Source organism: Rhinichthys klamathensis, unplaced genomic scaffold (assembly GCF_029890125.1).
Source record: "Rhinichthys klamathensis goyatoka isolate OS25496 unplaced genomic scaffold, OSU_Roscu_1.1 h1tg000001l_1, whole genome shotgun sequence".
In the NCBI taxonomy this organism is placed as follows: domain Eukaryota; kingdom Metazoa; phylum Chordata; class Actinopteri; order Cypriniformes; family Leuciscidae; genus Rhinichthys; species Rhinichthys klamathensis.
Genome location: NW_026606555.1, coordinates 6516953 through 6535244, shown reverse-complemented (window position 1 = coordinate 6535244; position 18292 = coordinate 6516953). Strand labels below are relative to the sequence as shown.

Sequence of the window (18292 nt, the reverse complement as noted above, 5' to 3'; positions counted from 1 at the left end):
ATTAAAAATTTCCATTACACCAGCTCGTTCCTTCCTAGCGACCGGCCTTGCTTTGACTCAGCGAAGGCTGCAACGGCCACCACGTATACTTTGAGCGTGGATGGGGACCTGCCCTTATCCAGCAGCTCTTGAAGGAAACCGAGCACCTGCGAAACCTCACCCGTTCTGGGGTCCAGATTTTTGTCGGTGCACCATTTGGAGAACACAGACCATTTAGACGCATATAGCCATCTCGTAGAGGGGGCTCTAGATTGCGTGATCGTGTTCATAACTCCTTCTGGCAGGATAACGGGTATCCGTTGATCAACCACACGTGCAGAGACCAGCGCTCTGGGTGGGGATGCCAGATCGAGCCGCAGGCTTGAGAGAGGAGGTCCCTCCTCACCGGAATCGGCCACGGGGCTGTGCGTGACAGCCGTGTTAGTTCCGGGAACCAGGTTTGGTTCTCCCATCGCGGGGCTATGAGGAGCACCGGGCTGTGCGATTCCCTGATTCTCTTGATTACCTGTGGTAACATAGAAATCGGAGGGAAGGCATATAGCGGGCGGCTGGGCCAGAGTTGGGCCAGCGCATCCTCGTTCTTTGAAAAGAACACTGGGCAATGAGCGTTGTCCTTTGACGCGAATAGGTCGACTTCCGCTCTGCCAAAGAGGTGCCATAACAGCTGGACTGTTTGGGGGTGTAAAGACCATTCCCCGGGGGGAATATTGTCCCTGGACAATCTGTCCGGTCCTTCATTCAGGATCCCTGGCACGTGCGTCGCTCTCAGCGAGCGCATGAAGCACGGGGTCCAAACGAGGAGGCGTTCTGTCAGATCGCAGAGGCTCCTGGATCTGACACCGCCCTGGCGGTTCACGTAGAACACAACCGACATGTTGTCCGAGCGGACTAGAACGTGTTGGTCCTTTATGAATGGGAGGAAGCGCTTCAGCGCGTTCTCGACCGCCAGCATCTCCAGACAGTTTATGTGAAGGTGTTTCTCATGGTCTGACCACAGGCCAAAGACCGGTCTGCCCTCGAAAAGGCCGCCCCAACCTGAGTTGGAGGCGTCTGTCGAGATGATTTTCCGATGGGAAATCGCTCCCATTGTCACCCCCTGCTGGTACCAATTGGCCGCTAACCAGGGCTGCAGAGCTGAAATGCAGCTCTGAGATATCCTGATCCACTTGTAGCCGCGCGTCCACCCCTGACGGGGTACGCGGGCGTTCAACCAGCGTTGTAACGGGCGCATGCGCAGTAAGCCCAGCTGAAGCCATACAGCCCAGCATCCTCTGAAATTTTTTCAGGGAGGCGGTTCTGCCCTTCTGGAAAGATGCGGCTAGGTGTCGAACACGGCGCGCGCGCTCTGTTGACAGCTGAGCCTTCATAGCCATGGAGTCCAGTTCCATTCCTAAAAAGGAGATTGACTGGCTGGGCCGTAATGAGCTCTTGGTCCAGTTGACCGTGAGGCCCAATCTTTCCAAGTGACTGAGAAGCATAGTTCTGTGAGATACGAGCTCTATCTCTGACTGTGCTAGAATCAGCCAGTCGTCCAAGTAGTTCAGAATTCGCACACCCTGACATCTGAGGGGGGCGAGCGCCGCGTTCAAAAATCTCAGATCTAATATAGGCCTCAGGCCTCCGTCCTTCTTCGGTACGAGAAAATAACGGCTGATGTAGATGTGCTACTTTCGCGCTCACTGTCGACTCGGTCCGAGCGTGAAAACGCGGGGGACGGCGAGTGTAGAACCTGTAGTCACTACAGGTCACACTACCTGTGAACTGTAGTGCATAGCCCTGTCTTATTGTGCTTAGCACCCACTCTGAAACCCCAGGAATGGCTTCCCATGCTTGTGCATGTGTGGCCAGGGGGAGAAAGGCCTCCGGGTTCCGGTCGCCGCACACTGTGGGCTTCGGGAACTGAAACGGAGATGTGGGCGCGGCGCGCGTGCCCTCGGTGCTTGGATGAAGCGGCTCGCTGACAGCCGCTTTGGGCTGGTTCGCACGTAACGACCCGATTACATTGAATGGGGAGCGTTTTACAATGGCTTTCTGAAGCGCGAGCGGCGCTTGATGCGGAGCGACTGATAGTACATGCGAGCGCTCGTGAGCGAGCTCGTGGCATACATTCACAGTCTGACCGGTATGAGTGCTTAGACACGGCGGCTCACTGACAGCGATGGCACGCTGTTTCATATGTGACGTCCCGGTTACACTGAACGGGGAACGTTTTCTGAGAGCTTTGTAGCGAGTGAGCGGCGCCGTAGGCGAGGCGTTTATTAGCAAGCGTGAGCGCGCTGGGGCGGGCACGTGACTTACAATTGCAGCCTGACTCATATGGGTGTCTATATGCGGTGGCTCGCTGACAGCAACAGCTGGCTGTTTTAAATGAGGCGACCCGGTTACTGTGAACGGGGAGCGTGCCATGAACATTTTGTGACGTGCGAGCAGCGCCGGAGACAGTGTGTCTGTTAGTAAGAGTGAGCGCTTGTGAGCGGGCACGTGACTTACACTCATAACCTGACTTACTTGAGGTTGAAATGGCCGTGTGACAGAGCAGGCATGAGATGGACGCGAGTTCGCGGGCGCGATGTCTACATCTAACACTCGAGCGGCATTTGCCAGCTTAATGAGAGTGGGCTTTGAGGGCCTGAGGGACACATGTTTTTGAGTGCTTGTGTGTAGGGGTGAACAGATGGGGCGTGGGCACATTTTCTACACGTAAAACACCATCGGTGTGAGCCGGATAAACAGAAAATACACTCTTTATAAGATTTCGGTGGGTCGCCATAAAAACGGCGTTTGTGTGCAGGCGAGAGGGCATTATAGCCGGCTCGTTGGCTGCTGAATAATCTCCTGCAGTAGCCCTCTGTGGGGGGACTGACAAGGCGTGGCGTTTCGACGGTGGTCCGGCCGCAGCGGGACTTAACCGTCTCTTCTCCCTTGGTGTTAGGAGGGCTTCGCTTGCTCGGGTTTCAACACAATCCTCGGCCGGGGTCCCCGCGGGGGAGGCGGCCTGTGGCGGCTGTCCGAGCGCGATCTAGGGCGGCCGCCCTGTCGACGCTGCGAAGTGGCAGGCTTGGCTGGACGCTGAGTGGAGCTTCTAGCAGGCGGCTTGTCACGTGAGCGTCGTGGCAGAAACAAATTCATGGCCTGCGAGGTCTTCTGTACTTCGGAGAAGCGATCCATGATGCCGTTGACCGCTGGGCCGAAGAGACCGGTGGGGGAGAGCGGCGCGTTGAGGAAAGTGGCACGCTCAGACTCCCTCATGTCTGCGAGCGTTAACCAGAGGTGCCTCTCTGTGACGGTTAGCGCAGCCATGGATCTGCCGATGGCCTGAGCTGCGGTCTTTGTAGCGCGGAGGGAAAGGTCCGTCGCGCTTCTTAAATCAGCGATCGCAGCTGGATCCGAGCCCTTCTCGTCCCATTCGCGGAGGAGGTCGGCTTGCAGGATCTGCAGAACGGCCATAGAATGCAGGGCGGAAGCAGCCTGTCCGGCGGCGGAGAAGGCGCGGCCGACGAGAGCTGACGTGGTCCTGCAGGCTTTAGAGGGGAGCGCAGACTTTGAGCACCATCCAGAGGAGGGCGGGCAAAGGTGCGCTGCTACCGCTTCTTCCACTTGGGAAATGGAGACATACCCCCTCTCGGCGGCACCGTCCACGTGGGAGAGCGTCGCGGAGATACTGGTGTGGAGCCTCGTGGAGAAAGGTGCATTCCACGATTTTGAGAGTTCGGCGTGGAGCTCCAGCAGAAAAGGAGCAGGCCTTGAAGCCGGTGGCTGATGGCGGCGCTGAAGAAAACAGCCGTCCAGGCGGTTAACCTGTTAAGCTTCACCAGAGCGTGGGCGGTCTGAAGCGTTTTTTTTTTTTAAATAGTTCAAAGTTACTATCATAATTAATGTTATTAACTTGACAAATTTTACATCATTAAAAAGATATAAAACTCAAGTTTCAGTATTTGACCACTATCGTATTCTGAGAAACTTATAATGACAGTTATGTCTTAATTTGTGTCAGGAGTTATGAAATTAAAAAATGAGCCGTTACCTTTAATATGAATTATGAGCGTCAGCTGCTCTCATTAAAAAAAAAACTCCCGTGCGATCGTCATGACAGCGCTTGACAAAACAACGTCCCTCAGGGCTTTTAGCTCAAACATGTGCAGATTTGGAGAAATATTGATAGATTCTCATAGGTTTACATCAGATTTCTATAGACAGGAATAATGTTTATTGAATTTATACCCAAATGCGTCGATGTAATCATTATGAGCGCTGGAAACTCTGCTGTACTGTGTTTTCAATTCATACTGGCAGTCTGAGGGCGCTGTGTGTTCAGTAAAGTCCATATATGGATCACATGAAGAAGAGCCATAATCATGTGACAAAGAAGTCTTGCCATAACAAAGCTTCCAGAGATCGCTGTAAAGTGCAGATAAAGATGTTTTGAAGACAATAAACATGATTGCAATGATATTTGAGTTACCTGTGTTCTTCAAGCCATGCCAGGTATTTCATAATAATAGATTATATTTATAATGTAATGCAAATCGATATAGATTTCATCATCGTGCAGAACACTATAAATAATACATTTTCTGTCGGAAAATTTTTTTTTTATCTGAAGCCAAATCAGATCACAGAAGATTATTTAAAACACTCGACTTGTGTTATAAAGTAAGTTTGGAGAACAGACATGGTTTTAATCTCATAAATGGTCGTGTATTGATGGTGTGCTAAGCTAACATGCTAGCTAGCCCAGGTGCACCTGCTATACCAGCAGTTATTGTTTTATGATTTTTTTTCTAAATAGGAATGCTTACTGAAATGTTTCAGTGCATTTGATACCAGTTTCAAATATTTAGTGAGAACTTTGATAAAAGAAATTAGGGTTTGAAACCCTATGAATAGCCTGTGAATAGCCAGTCGTTAGTAGCTATAATGCAGACAAAAGAAATGCATATTTAGAGAGGTGTAAATGTGTGCAGGGGAGACTGAGACTGAATGGGGCTCGTTTTGCACCACAAAAACAATAGAGGCAATAGACTGAATAGATGACTAAACATCAGTTTGCATTGAAGATACTAAATCAGTCTAATCAAAATAAAGTAATTTGACATGATCTTGAAAAACATTTAACTAAATACAGAGTTTTAGACTTATCATTTTCAGATTTTAAATATAAAATGGTCACACATATGGCTTTAGCTGCAGTGCATTTCTAGATTGCTCCAGGGCCAACTTCAATTTTATTTTCATGAAGATGTTTCATAAAAATAAATTTCTAATAACTTTACAAAACTTTGAAGCTATTTAAAAAAAAAAAAATTTCATTATGACAATAATGAATTCTACATTTACAATAAACTACCAGGTGTAAGCTTTCAAATGAGATCATACTTGTGCGTTTAGTGCAAAGGGTTCATGAACTGTATCTGTTTCAGTTTGGGAATGCCATTTCTGGGGATTTTTCAAAAGTGGGCTTGCAGCTTAACACTCGAGGCCGAGGCGGTCGAAGGCCTTCACCAGGAGACGCATCAGCTCGGCATCCACACCCGAACGTGTCCGTCCGGACTCCTGGATGGAAGCGGAGGAGGAGTGGAGAGATCCAGGCCATTCCTCGCTATCCGAGGCCAGGATTGAACAGCTGTCACCCGCGGCGCCCCTGTCCGCCTCGTCCTCTGAACCAACGGCAGTGAGTGCGGAAGCCGGCATCTGCGCGTCGGTGAGGGGGGGTGGGGAAGGAGAGAGAGACACTCGAGGGAGCTGGTCCGGCGAGTGTTTGTCCTCCGCGTTGGGTTCCGGCATCCTCTGAGCACGGCGCTTCTTTTTGCGCGGTGAAATGGAGGGCGGAGTGACAGCTTCAGCGCTGAAGAGCTTTAGGCGAGCCCGCAGGGTCGCCATGGACAGATCTTCGCAGTGGATGCAGCCTCCCGACGAAAGTGCGAGGGCTGCGTGGTCCTGGCCCAGGCAGAGAGCGCAAATCACGTGGCGGTCTCCGGCGCTGAGAGGGGCTCGGCACGAGCCACAGGACGTGCGAGGCATTCTTAAAAGAACGCTCGCGCTCTTTTAGTAAAAGTGTATTTTTATCAGACACAGTATTAAAAAAGTGACAAGAGCAGAAAAGGATAGATGTCGCCGGATAGCGTTGCTGGCACGGAAGGCTGAAGGTGGCGAGAAGTCAACCGGCTTCCTCAGGCGCTTTCCTCTGCTGGCAGTCGCTGGTTTCAACGGCGGCGGCTTCTCTCGGATCCAGCGGAAGAGCTTCGCTGAAGAGATGAAAATCAGGGAAGCAGCCTCTGAGCCCCGCTTTTATACGCTAAGCCACACCCCCTTGCGCGGGCTGTGACGCGTAGTGGGCGCGAAGCGCCACCATTGGGCGTGACGTCACGCCAGGCTCACTGGTAGGCTGCTGCAGTTGCCGCAGGGTAGCCAATGAGCACGCTAGACAGCCTGCTCTAGGTCTGCAGTTGCTGCACTGCGTTGACAATATATACAAAATTAAGGATAATTTTGGCTTCAATATCTCGAGCAAAGATGAACTTTACCCGTAGCGTAAGCTAAACTTACGCAATACGAGAGAACCTCTCGTAAGAGAACTAAAATTAATTATATATTTAACAGTATTCATTGTCTCAGCATGACATGAACTCGGCCTTATAGTGATAAATACACAATAAATCTTACAGCAAAAATATGTGGACGTACCAGTAGCTAACTTAAACACCAACGACAAAGTATACACTAGTATATGGCGAGACTCGGACACGACGGAGCCATGAGGTCTTCGGCTGCTAGCATAACGTTACACATTTTCTCCGTTAGCATGAAACTCTTTAACCAATATACCTTACACATGTAAAAACGTCTCTTAAAACATAACGAATGTACTATCAACGTGTCAAAATCTACATTGCTTTGTGAATGGTCATTACCTTAAAAAGGGGAAAAATACCGGGATAAGGTTGAAGAAACACGCACACGCAGCTCTTGCCTTCACTCGTCTGTATTGAATGAGGAAGAGAAGCGTGCCCGAATCCCCCTACTGAAACCCCAAGGCATTACCAACAGATCGATGAATAATTAACCCATACAGACGAAGATCAGCCTTATCTGCAATCAACTTCTTAATATAACTCGTTGTCTAATTTTAAACAGTGACAAAACTTCATACGCATTCTATAACCATTAATATAAACAAAATTTAATACGCATTCTAATATAATAGACTATTGTAAAGCAATAATGAGTTATGAACTATAATTTCACATACCACTTGTCACACTCACTTGTCACATACTCCCCCTCAAAATGGATGTTTTCCCCAACATCCTAATGTAACCTTTGACCTTTAGTACAAATAAGGGGTTACACCTTTAATCAATACACAATGCACCGTTATTTTAGATCAACACTTCTGCTACATTTTATCTTATATAGTCAGGGGTGCACATAAGTTTTTCAGTGAGTTACTCAGGTGAGTACCAGGAGATGGTGTTTGGTACTCACCCCATATGTAGCCTGGTCTTAATAAGTGCAGTCCTCCTCAGTGTAGAAGCTGTCAATCATGATGTCACATTCCCGGTTTTATAGCATCAAATAACTAACTAAAGACCAAACTTATTTTAAAAAACGAACACTTAAATTTACATCAGCGTGAATAAAACTACCTAAAATGACAGAAAACATCTTTGGAAATAATTATTTTGAAGTGTAATTTGATTGTTTAGTTTCCATCGCGTTCATTAGACTTCATGGTGAGGATTTTGAACAACTCACTGTCAGCGGTATTTTTTAAGTCAAAAATAGTCGATCTCCGAATGCAACTTAACAGGGAGGAGAGTAAAGATGGAAAGCTCCTAAAGCTTAGTTCCATTAAAAATTCACGGATAATTTGTTGTTTTGTCATAAGTGAAAAACAATATTGACCTTGTATTTGAAAAAGGATCCTCATAAGAAACAATACTAAAATTCAGAGTCAGTTCATTCGCATTCGGAGATCGACTATTTTTGACTGACAAAATGCCGGTGTTACTGTTCCGGCGGACACAGCTACAGTGAGTTGTTCAAAATCTTTCTTTTTAGTAAACTCTGTGTACACAAACAATGTTCTCAATGCTGGAGTTCATGTCCCCTGGTGATACTTTGAGCAAAGTTTCATGTTGTGTCGAGCCTTCTTAGTGTTTTAAAAATAGCGATTTTTGTTGCTATCATATACGTGCCCCTAGCTCTCCGAAAACGAAAATACGGTCAAACTTAAAAGTGGCGTTTCCATTCTAATTATGCTTTAAAACGAAAGTTTGCCTCAGGTAGATTAACAAAAAGACCCTAGGTTGCATTTTGGCGACAGTTACGCAAAGGCGCGTAGTAACAGAAGTGGCATTACGCATTCCTGATTTATGTCGCGCATGCGTACCTGCGTACCAGTTATGTGCACCCCTGTATATAGTGCAGTATTACAGACTGGAACTCTTTTCATACATTCCTTCAAGCACAGGTAAATACCCAATATCCTTTAATGTCTTTGTTTTGTGTCCAATTAGACACATTACTGCCTTGTTAACAGTTCTGTTCGTGCAACATGTTAAAGTCAATTACACTCTCCTTTAACAACGGTCCATGAGTGTGGTATGATTGACTGCAACAGTGTAATATAATTGTGTATGTAGAGTGTAACCACAGTCCATCTTATGTTCAACAGTCCATTTGAATGTGCATTCTGTGCTGAACAGTCTATTTTGAGTGTGATGTGTATGCATTTACTCAGTTCAGTTTCTACCTTTCATGTCCTTAGTGTCGGAAGTATTATAAGTGATGTGGCTGCACAATGTATGGCCACGGCACCATCCAATTTTGTTGATGTAATGTCCTAATGTTGTGGCAAGCTGGTGAGCCAAGCCTATCATATGTGAAAACCTTGGGCCGTCTGTACTGTCGTCTGGGCCGCTGAAGCTCCTCACCACATGGATCTCTTGAAGCAAACAAGGGGACATCTTCCTCCAAAGGCATACCCTCGACAAAACTGTCCTCTCTATCCAGTGAATTTTCCATTTGGTTTGTCGCTCCTTGTTCTCTATCTGGCTCAGGTGGCACGTTTTCCTCAGACTGTATGCGGTCGGGCTCCGGAGGTGTACTACACACAGGGTTCATTGTCTCAGGTGGGCAGGGTTCAGATTGCTGCTGAAGTGGTGAGGTCAAGTTGAATAACATGTCAACTGGCAACCGTGGGGAGCGTCCGTACAGCAAGTAGAAGGGGGAAAACCCAGTCACTTCGCTGCGAGTACAATTGTACGCATTGATCAGTTTGTTTAGTGAGTCTTTCCAGTTACTCTTTTGTCTCTCTGTGAGCGTCTTTAACATCTGTAGTAGTGTTTGGTTAAACCGCTCTACCTGTCCGTTCCCTTGGGGGTGGTAGGGAGTAGTTCTTGACCCAGCAACTCCACAGTACTTTTTCAGTTGTTTGAACAGTTGGTTTTCAAATTCACCACCCTGATCGTGGTGTATTCTTGTTGGGAAGCCAAATCTCAGTGCATAATCATTAAATATTTTGTCTGCAGCTGCTTTTCCTGATTTTGAAGTTGTTGCGTATGCCTGGGCAAAATGTATAAAGTGGTCAATGATTACAAGAATATACTCATAGCCACCTTTACATTTGTCAAGGTGCAAGAAATCCACTGAGACAAGTTCGAACGGTTGAGTGGTGACAATGCTCGTCAGCGGGGCTCTTGTCTCGTGGCTTGGCTTCTTGTGTTTGAGACATACACACTTCCTTGCGACATAATCTTCTATCTCTCGTTGCATATAGGGCCAGTAAAACCGGTCCCGTATCAGTGACGTAGTCCTGTCTACACCTTGGTGGCCCATTTCGTCATGAAGCTCCTTTAACACAGTACTTTTATATTTTTCTGGAAGCACCAGTTGTTTTCTGCTTGTAGTTTTCCTGTACAAAACTCCACTTTCATTCATTTCCAGCTTGTCCCACTCTCTAAGAAGGCATGTGATCTGTGGACTGAGCTGTCTTACTACGTGACCTGATGGTTCATCTCCTGCCAGTTTGAACTGAACCACGGGTCCAACAGTGGGGTCATTCCTCTGGTCATGTTTAACTTGTCCTGCTGTTAGTGAAATGAGTAATGTGTCTGTTGCTAACGTTGCACATTCAGCTGAGATACCCATGGACCAAGATACGCTGGACTCATCCTGAATTTCCACTGCTTGTGTCGCTGCTCCAATCACATCATATGACATTTCCTCTGAACACTCTTTCATAAACTTCTCCACATCCAAAGGCATTCTGGACAGACTGTCTGCATCAATATTTTCTTTACCAGGGCGGTATTTTGTTGTGAAATGGAAATCTGCCAGTTCTGCTACCCAGCGGTAACCTGTTGCATTTAATTTAGCAGTGGACAGCACATAGGTAAGTGGATTGTTGTCACTGTAGACGGTGAAGAATGGTGCATAGTATAGGTAATCACGAAATTTCTCCGTGACCGCCCACTTAAGGGCTAGAAACTCTAACTTGCCTGAGTGCAAATGGTCATTTTTCTCCGCTGCAGTCAAAGTACGGGAGCCATAAGCAATCACACGTAGCTTTCCATTCTGTCTTTGATATAATACCGCACCTAGCCCCTGGTTGGAAGCGTCAGTGTGGAGGATTAATGGCTGTAAAAACTCTGGGAAACCTAGAACAGGAGGCTGATTGAGACAGTCTATCAACCGTTCCAATATTGTCTGATGCACATCAGCCCACTCAATGGGTGTGTTGGATGGAACTCCTCTTCTGTTTCGCTTTGTTTGCCACTTTCTCTTTTTATTTTGCAGGGGCTCAGTCTTGACAGGTGCTTTAAACAGGTCATACAAGGGGCTGGCAATATGTGAAAAATCCTTGATATACTGCCGGTCATAACTCAACAGTCCTAAAATTGCTCTCAACTCACCAACAGTATACCTGGCTGCTTGTCTTTCAGGGATCTTACAGCAGCAGTATTGGCAGGGTCCATTCTGTTTCCCTCAGCAGACACAATTCTCCCAAGGTACCGCACTTCTGTCTAAAACAGGTCACATTTTCTGGGTTTCAGTTTTATCCCATGCTCCCTCAGTTGTTGCAGTACCTTTCTGACGTCACTGACATGATCCTCAAACGTTCAGCTAAACACAAGAACATCCTCGAGATATGGCACACATATTTCATCCCTTAAGCCTTCTAAGCATTGTTCCATGCAACGCTGAAATGCTGCAGGTGCATTCATGAGCCCAAATGGGATCCGGACCCACTCATATAGGCCCCACGGGGTCACAAAAGCTGTCAAATGTGTGCTTCCCTTTGCCATGAATCCCTGGTGGTACGCCTTACCCTGGTACAGCAGTGAAAAGAGGGTGTTTCCTCCCAGGGTGTCCATAATGTCCTGCACTCTGGGCATGGGCTGGCGATCTGGATGAGTTTTCTTGTTGAGCTCCCTGTAGTCAATTCATAAGCGCAGAGTACCGTCTTTTTTCCTTACACAAACAACTGGCGAGGAGTAGGAAGAGGTCGACTTTTCAACCCACCCTTGTGCTATCAAGTCCTGTAAATAGTCTTTCATTTCTATGTATAAAGGTTTTGGAACAGAGAGGTACGTTTTTGATACTGGCTCGTCATCTTTTAGTGAAATGTCCATTTGCAGGTTTTCCACACAGCCTATGTCATTATCAGACCTGGAGAATGACTCTGACTCTTCTCTTAACATCAGACTGACTGTCTCCCTCTGGTGTTCATTAAGGTGAGTCAAATCAACAGGAGGTTCCCATTGTTCTTGGGTAGGGATGCTCTCACTAGAGTTCTGAGCCTGTACATGGTGAATGAATGCAGTTGGTAAGTGATCTGTTTTAAACATGTTGGCAGGATACACTGATCTGGTCGACTGTACAGTTCCAATAACAGTCCTTCCTGACAGCATAATGTCATGACTTGTAGGGTTTTGCACACTGACAATAATTGTTGGGGTCATCCCCGCCTTCACTGACACAAAAGTGTCACAAAACTCTAGTCCTTCAGGCCAACGTGGGTTCTCGTCCGGTTCAAAGATAAGAGTCTTGTCCTCTCTGAAAGGTGGGGCCTGTACTCGACACTCGATTTGGATGGAGGTACGCTTAGGCACACTGACACTCTCATTTGCTGTCCTTACATTATGGTCACATGTCTCTCCTACACTCACTGCATTAATAAAGGTTTTTGCTTTGTTTTTCCTGAGATGGGGAAAAGCCATTCTTACTGCTTTCACAAGTTTGTCTTTATCCGCATGCTTTGTTTGGTCTCGCAAGCTATCTAGGACAAGACGCTCGATGACATTAAAGCCAATAATAAGACATTGTTGTTGTTTGCCTTTTAACACTAGCATGGTTATTAGCAGCTCATCATCACTAGCAGTAAGTTTAAAGGACACTTCGAGCCATCCGACGTATGGCATTTCTGTTCCATTGGCTGCTTCGATTTGCAAAGGGTCAAGAGGGTCAACTAGCTCTGATACATCTCTGAGAGGAACATCAGGTAAATGGCTTTTTTTCCATACCTCATCTATAGCACAAACTTGTGAACCTGTATCCCAAAGTGCCTGGGTTTTCTGTTTGTGCAGGAAACACCTGATGACACTTCTTTCCTACTAACTCACTTACAGTAGATGTTTTCTCTGGAGCCCCATTCTCCTTGCACTTGACTTTATCACGTGGCTGAGTTGCCTGCTTCTTGATACCTGAACATGCATATGGCTTACAAAGTCTTTTGTGTGTGGGCCAATGGTTTCCCTGACACTCCTTTGAGCAGTATAGAGTGATTTTACAAACTGAACAACATTCTAGTTCCTCGCATCTTTTCTCTTCTTCACAACCTGCACAAAATTGGGACTTATCAATATCACTGGTTTCTCCATGTCCCGTGGGAGCAACCCCTCTTAGTTTAAAGGAATTCTCCGAGCGGGCTCTACTGGTCTCTGTGCTTTACAACCTGCTCTGAAGTGTTCACTGCTTCCACACCTGAAGCAATGCTGACAGTACTCCTCGCCTGCTTGAGTACATGAGGAACACCTTGGCTGAGGGCGTCGTGCTGTGTAAAACCTCTGCGGTGCAAACATCTGCTGGAACTGGGTCGTCTCTCTCATCCGCCCAGGGCCGAATGCTGGTCGATATTCCTGCACTGCTTTTGGTGACTGCTGGTGGTAAAATGACATGTCATTTCACTCAGTCTTATAAGGTGAGGATTGTGGGGGTGAAAACACTGGGTATGGGGAGGGCACAGTTGCTGGTTCTCTGCTTGGTGGGAGGGACTGTGGCGGTGCAGGTGTGGGTCTTTGGATGGTTTCCCTGATTTGGCAGATCTCAGCTTTCAAGTCTTTCAATAGCACCATGTCAAAGCGCATTTCTTTGATTTCAGCGAGCAGATCGGGGGGAAGTGTAGCTGGACTTTGTGAGGTGGCGCTTTTCTTTTCCACCAGAGCTTCACTTGACTGTGTTCACATTAGTTACACGTGATGGGGCAGCATGTTTCTCCAACAACAGTTCATCTGAGGTATCCGTCTGGAGGAGGTAGGGCTGCAGGTCACCTTTAATATTGTCACTCTGGAGGCCAGTTAGGACTGTATGCATAAACAGACTCTGGACTAGTACTGGGTCATATTTTAGACTTGAATCAGCTTCCTGAGAAGCAAACAGGATTTTTTGTCTTAGGTCATTTATTAAGAAGTTTTGAGGGGTCTCTTTACTGTTTTGAACCTCAGAAGTGAGTTGTTTATATAACTCTGTGGCGCCTCTCTCCGGGTAATGACACCTGAGGATCCTGCGAAGGGCAGGCAGTGTTAGTTTGTCTTTCCCTTCAAAAGGGAAGGACAAACTAACTTCGTAACTGCAGGCCTGGTGTGATAGCACGGATTACAGCATCAATAATCTCTGACTCTGGATAGCCTTTGCTGAGCCCATTTTCAATTTGTTTGGCCAGACCAGAAAATGTTAGCTTATCTTTTTGCCCTGGCTCGCCTATCTGGCCAGATATCTTAAAATCTTTGCGCCACATGGAGCCATTAGGGGGTGCTGGAGCCATATTCTTTTCTGGCTTGCTGGAACTGGCAGTGGGGTGCATGCTTGTTTTCATTAGGTCATACATTGCGTTCTCTGTTTCTTTCAACAACAGCCTTAGCGCCTCTACTTCTTTCTGGAGGTTTTCCTGTAACTCAGTTTGACTGGAAATTTCATATTCACTTACGTTTGTTGCCGTATCAATTTTGTCTATTATGTCGTGTACACTAAAGGAGGTCTGACATACCCTCATCCTCTAGGTCGGCCAATTCTTCCCGTTCAAGATACTTTATTACATGTGAAATCATTTGACTGCGAGTTTTACCAGTTACATATTCTTTCCCTGGTCCCGAAATCTGCAGTGCATTGCATATTTTAATCAGCTGCTCGACAGTCAGTTTGTACAACGCTCCTTTAATCTCCAGTTGCAGCTTCGCCAATTCGGACTCCATTTTATCAGAGAGGGCATAAGCAGTAAAATGAGGGTTAATTTGACTTAATTGGCTTTTTGCTGCTCCCTAGTGGTCAGTTTTGCTCACTTCAGGATGCAATGTGCCAGGTTCGTCTGAAGACCACTTCCACCACCTTGCTGAACTCTTTTCTCTGATACCTGGGTTGTTTGAAGGGATGATCGACGCAAGGACTCCACTTACAACTCAGGGGTGATCCGCAAGCCAAACATCCCAGCGGTGCCTCCAAATGTTGTGCCCTTAAAAAGGGGAAAAATAACGGGAGAAGGTTGAAGAAACACGCACACGCTGCTCTCGCCTTCACTCGTCTGTATTGAATGAGTTTTTGAACAATGTGTACAAGAAAACATACATTTCAATATTCGTGCACTCATTAGATTCAGGACCACAGTCACAAGTATCTTCTTAATGCATTCTAAATTATCCTTTTAACTAAATTACCATATGCAATGTGAATTGTTTTAAACAAAGTTATCAAATTACATTTTAGTAACTCCTTTTTAAATGAGTTCTCACATAAAACTAAAATTAATTATATATTTAACATTGTATTCATTGTCTCAGCATGACATGAACTTGGCCTTATAGTGATAAATACACAATAAATCTTACAGCAAAAATATGTGGACATACCAGTAGCTAACTTAAACACCAACGACAAAGTATACTCTAGTATTTGGCGAGACTCGGACACGATGGAGCCATGAGGTCTTCGGCTGCTAGCATAACGTTACACATTTTCTTCGTTAGCATGAAACGCTTTAACCAATATACGTTACACATGTAAAAACGTCTCTTAAAACATAACGAATGTACTATCAACATGTGTCAAAATCTACATTGCTTTGTGAATGGTCATTACCTTAAAAAGGGGAAAAATAACGGGATAAGGTTGAAGAAACACGCACACGCAGCTCTCGCCTTCACTCGTCTGTATTGAATGAGGAAGAGAAGCGCGCCGGTATCCCCCTACTGAAACCCCAAGGCATTACCAACAGATCGACGAATAATTAACCCATACAGACGAAGATCAGCCTTATCTGCAATCAACTTCTTAATATAACTAACTTAATATAATTTTAAACAGTGACAAAACTGCATACGCATTCTATAACCATTAATATAAACAAAACCTAATACGCATTCTAATATAATAGACTATTGTAAAGCAATAATGAGTTATGAACTATAATTTCACATACCACTTGTCACACTCACTTGTCACATGTGTATGGCAGGCGCTGGTGTTTGACTTTGGAAGCGAGGTGTACGTCTGGACAGGAAAGGATGTTTCTTTGAGTGACAGGAAGGTGGCAGTGCAGCTGGGCAAACACATCTGGAGTGGTGCATACGACTACAGCTCATGCAGGATCAACCCCCTGGACCCCTCCTCAGCCAATAAAGACACCCCTAAGTGAGTGACACCTCTCACGTCACCTCTCACACCACTAGCTCATGTTCTCTGTGACAAAAAAAATAAAATAAAAAAAATCTTACCAGATTATGATTTTGTAGGTGATGCATTGAGCCTGAGTTTATAAAGCTCTCAAAAATGTGTTAACTCAGTAGAATCTCAAGAACAGCCATTAAAACCAGGACACGTGAAAACGACTGATATATGCAACCACAATACTGCCCTCAAGTGGTTTAAGTTGATTAGAGCATATTAGAGATTAATAAAAGCATTTCCTTTTGTAAATGTAATAAATTATTATTTTAGTCTAGGAACAACAATCAATATTTTTAAAGTTTAAATATTCATAAATTTTTTTATGTGTATCTTCAAATACACACTGAACATGAACAAAGTTAGTAAGTAATAGTTAGACGAAAATAAATGACTTGGTTCAGTTAGTGAGTCAAGATCTGTTCCAAACAATTCTGTGAATTAGTCTTGTCAGATAGACATTGAGTCAATCTTTTTGATTGAATTAGTTAAAGTCAGTCAAAGAGTCATTGTTTTCACAAATTGACACTACACTTGTTGCTTTGTTTTTGCATTTTTTCTATGTAACTAGAGAGGACAATGCATTAGAAACAAGTGTTGTCTATTTGTCTTTGTACTGTTTCATCGTGTTCAGTCAATCTCTCTCCATGTATTCAATTCAGACTAAAGAATGTAGAACTGTTACTGGAACCAAATCACATGAGAATCCTACTCCTTTTCTCACTTGTGTCTGTGTTTGTGAACAGACAAGGTGAGGGCAGGCCGAGCTGGGCCCTGTTTGGCCGACTGTCAGAACACAATGAAACCGCTCTATTCCGGGAGAAGTTTCTAGATTGGGCAGAGAGGAAACCCCCCAAAGATGAACCGGTGGTGGAGGAGCTGAAGGTAACAGACAGCGAGACACTCAGAATGGATTCCAACCTTCTTTCCTTTGAAAAGAAAGTGACAACCTACATTTTTTTCTTTCTCCTCTAGAGTCCAGTCTGTCAGCACCTTCCCACCTGTGACTCTGAGCTGAAGCCGTGTGACGTCACAGAGATGCTGGCGGGAACAGCAGGCCCTGTGAAGATGGTGCTGGAGGGTGTGGACGTGCAGAGAGGTCATGGATTGGTCCGTTCTGAGGATGGGCGGCAGGCTGAGCTGTCCACCGTTGCTGTGGACTCATGGCACATCCGTGAGTTTGATGATTTTGAGATCCCGCCAGAGAGTGTGAGTCAGCTCCACGAAGGCGACACCTATGTCATCCGCTGGAAATACTCTGTCACTAATGTTGGTGAGTGAGGCATGGAACTTCATTTATTTGTGATGTTTCTTTTGTACTTGGCATGCATCATTACAAGTGATACAGTGCTTGTCAACCAGGGGGCAGGGAGCCTCAGCAAGCTGAAAGTGGCATAATTCAAAAGAAGCTAGAAGAGGTGCTGAATATTTTATGGTATGTGTTCGCAGTGGGTAAGAGACAGAAGCCCGGTGAAGTGAGTACAGCTGGCCCAGGCAGGGAACGCACATCATGCTTCTTCTGGCAGGGACGTCACTCCAGCGTCAGTGGGCGGGGCACATCTGCCCTCATGACGGTAGAGCTGGGCAACCACAGGGGGGCGCAAGTGCTGGTCACACAGGGCAAAGAGCCACCCTGCTTCCTCCAACTCTTCCAGGGAGGGCTAATCATCCACCGAGGCTCCAGGGAGGATAGCTTTAACAACACAGGTAATAATCGCAGATAACAATGAGAAAAATTTACCAGACCTCCTTTATATCTCACAGTAATTCCATGTGTGTGTGTTATTTTGGTGTGGTTTTTCTGTCAGGAGACTGGCGTTTGTTTTGTGTGCGTGGAGAGGCAGTAATGGAGGGCTCGTTGGTTGAAGTGGAGTGCTGTTGTGACAGCCTGCGCTCTCGTGCTAGTTTGCTGCTGCTGGGGGTACAAAAGGGACAACTCTACTTGTGGCATGGCTGTAAGTCTCATCCCGGTGCCCGGGAAGTGGGCAAAAGGACCGTGGAGCGCCTCACTCAAACGTGAGCAGATTTACCCATATAGATTTAGGTTGTACTCACACTAGGTGATCTGAACCGTGCCTGGAGGGGAGGGGACAATTGCGCAGGCTCGGTACAAGGCAACCGTGCCTAGTGGGAGTACACCCTTAGACTTTTCTGTATAGGAATGTAATGACCATGTGGTGATTGTGTGTGTATATGTATTTATATGCATGTTACAGTTGTCCTCGTGAGCTGGGTTTGAACAGTAACAGCAGTTTGAAAGTAATTGAAATAGAGGAAGGAACTGAGCCCAAGGAATTCTGGGATGCTCTTGGCAAGCAGGACAGGAAAGCGTATGACTGCATGCTGCAAGGTA

The 18292-nt window shown here is 46.0% G+C and overlaps 1 protein-coding gene across 5 annotated transcripts in view; it reads left to right on the top strand.

The window, feature by feature from the left end:
• Positions 1–18292, top strand: part of svild (supervillin d) — a 290646-nt gene that overhangs the window by 251979 nt on the left and 20375 nt on the right. For all 5 annotated transcript variants that reach the window (XM_056253248.1, XM_056253397.1, XM_056253194.1 and 2 more), the window contains 6 exons: positions 15731–15906; positions 16686–16824; positions 16915–17212; positions 17389–17646; positions 17748–17955; positions 18156–18289. In XM_056253248.1, the coding sequence (XP_056109223.1) occupies positions 15731–15906; positions 16686–16824; positions 16915–17212; positions 17389–17646; positions 17748–17955; positions 18156–18289 (1213 nt within the window). The remainder of the gene's footprint in view (positions 1–15730; positions 15907–16685; positions 16825–16914; positions 17213–17388; positions 17647–17747; positions 17956–18155; positions 18290–18292) is intronic.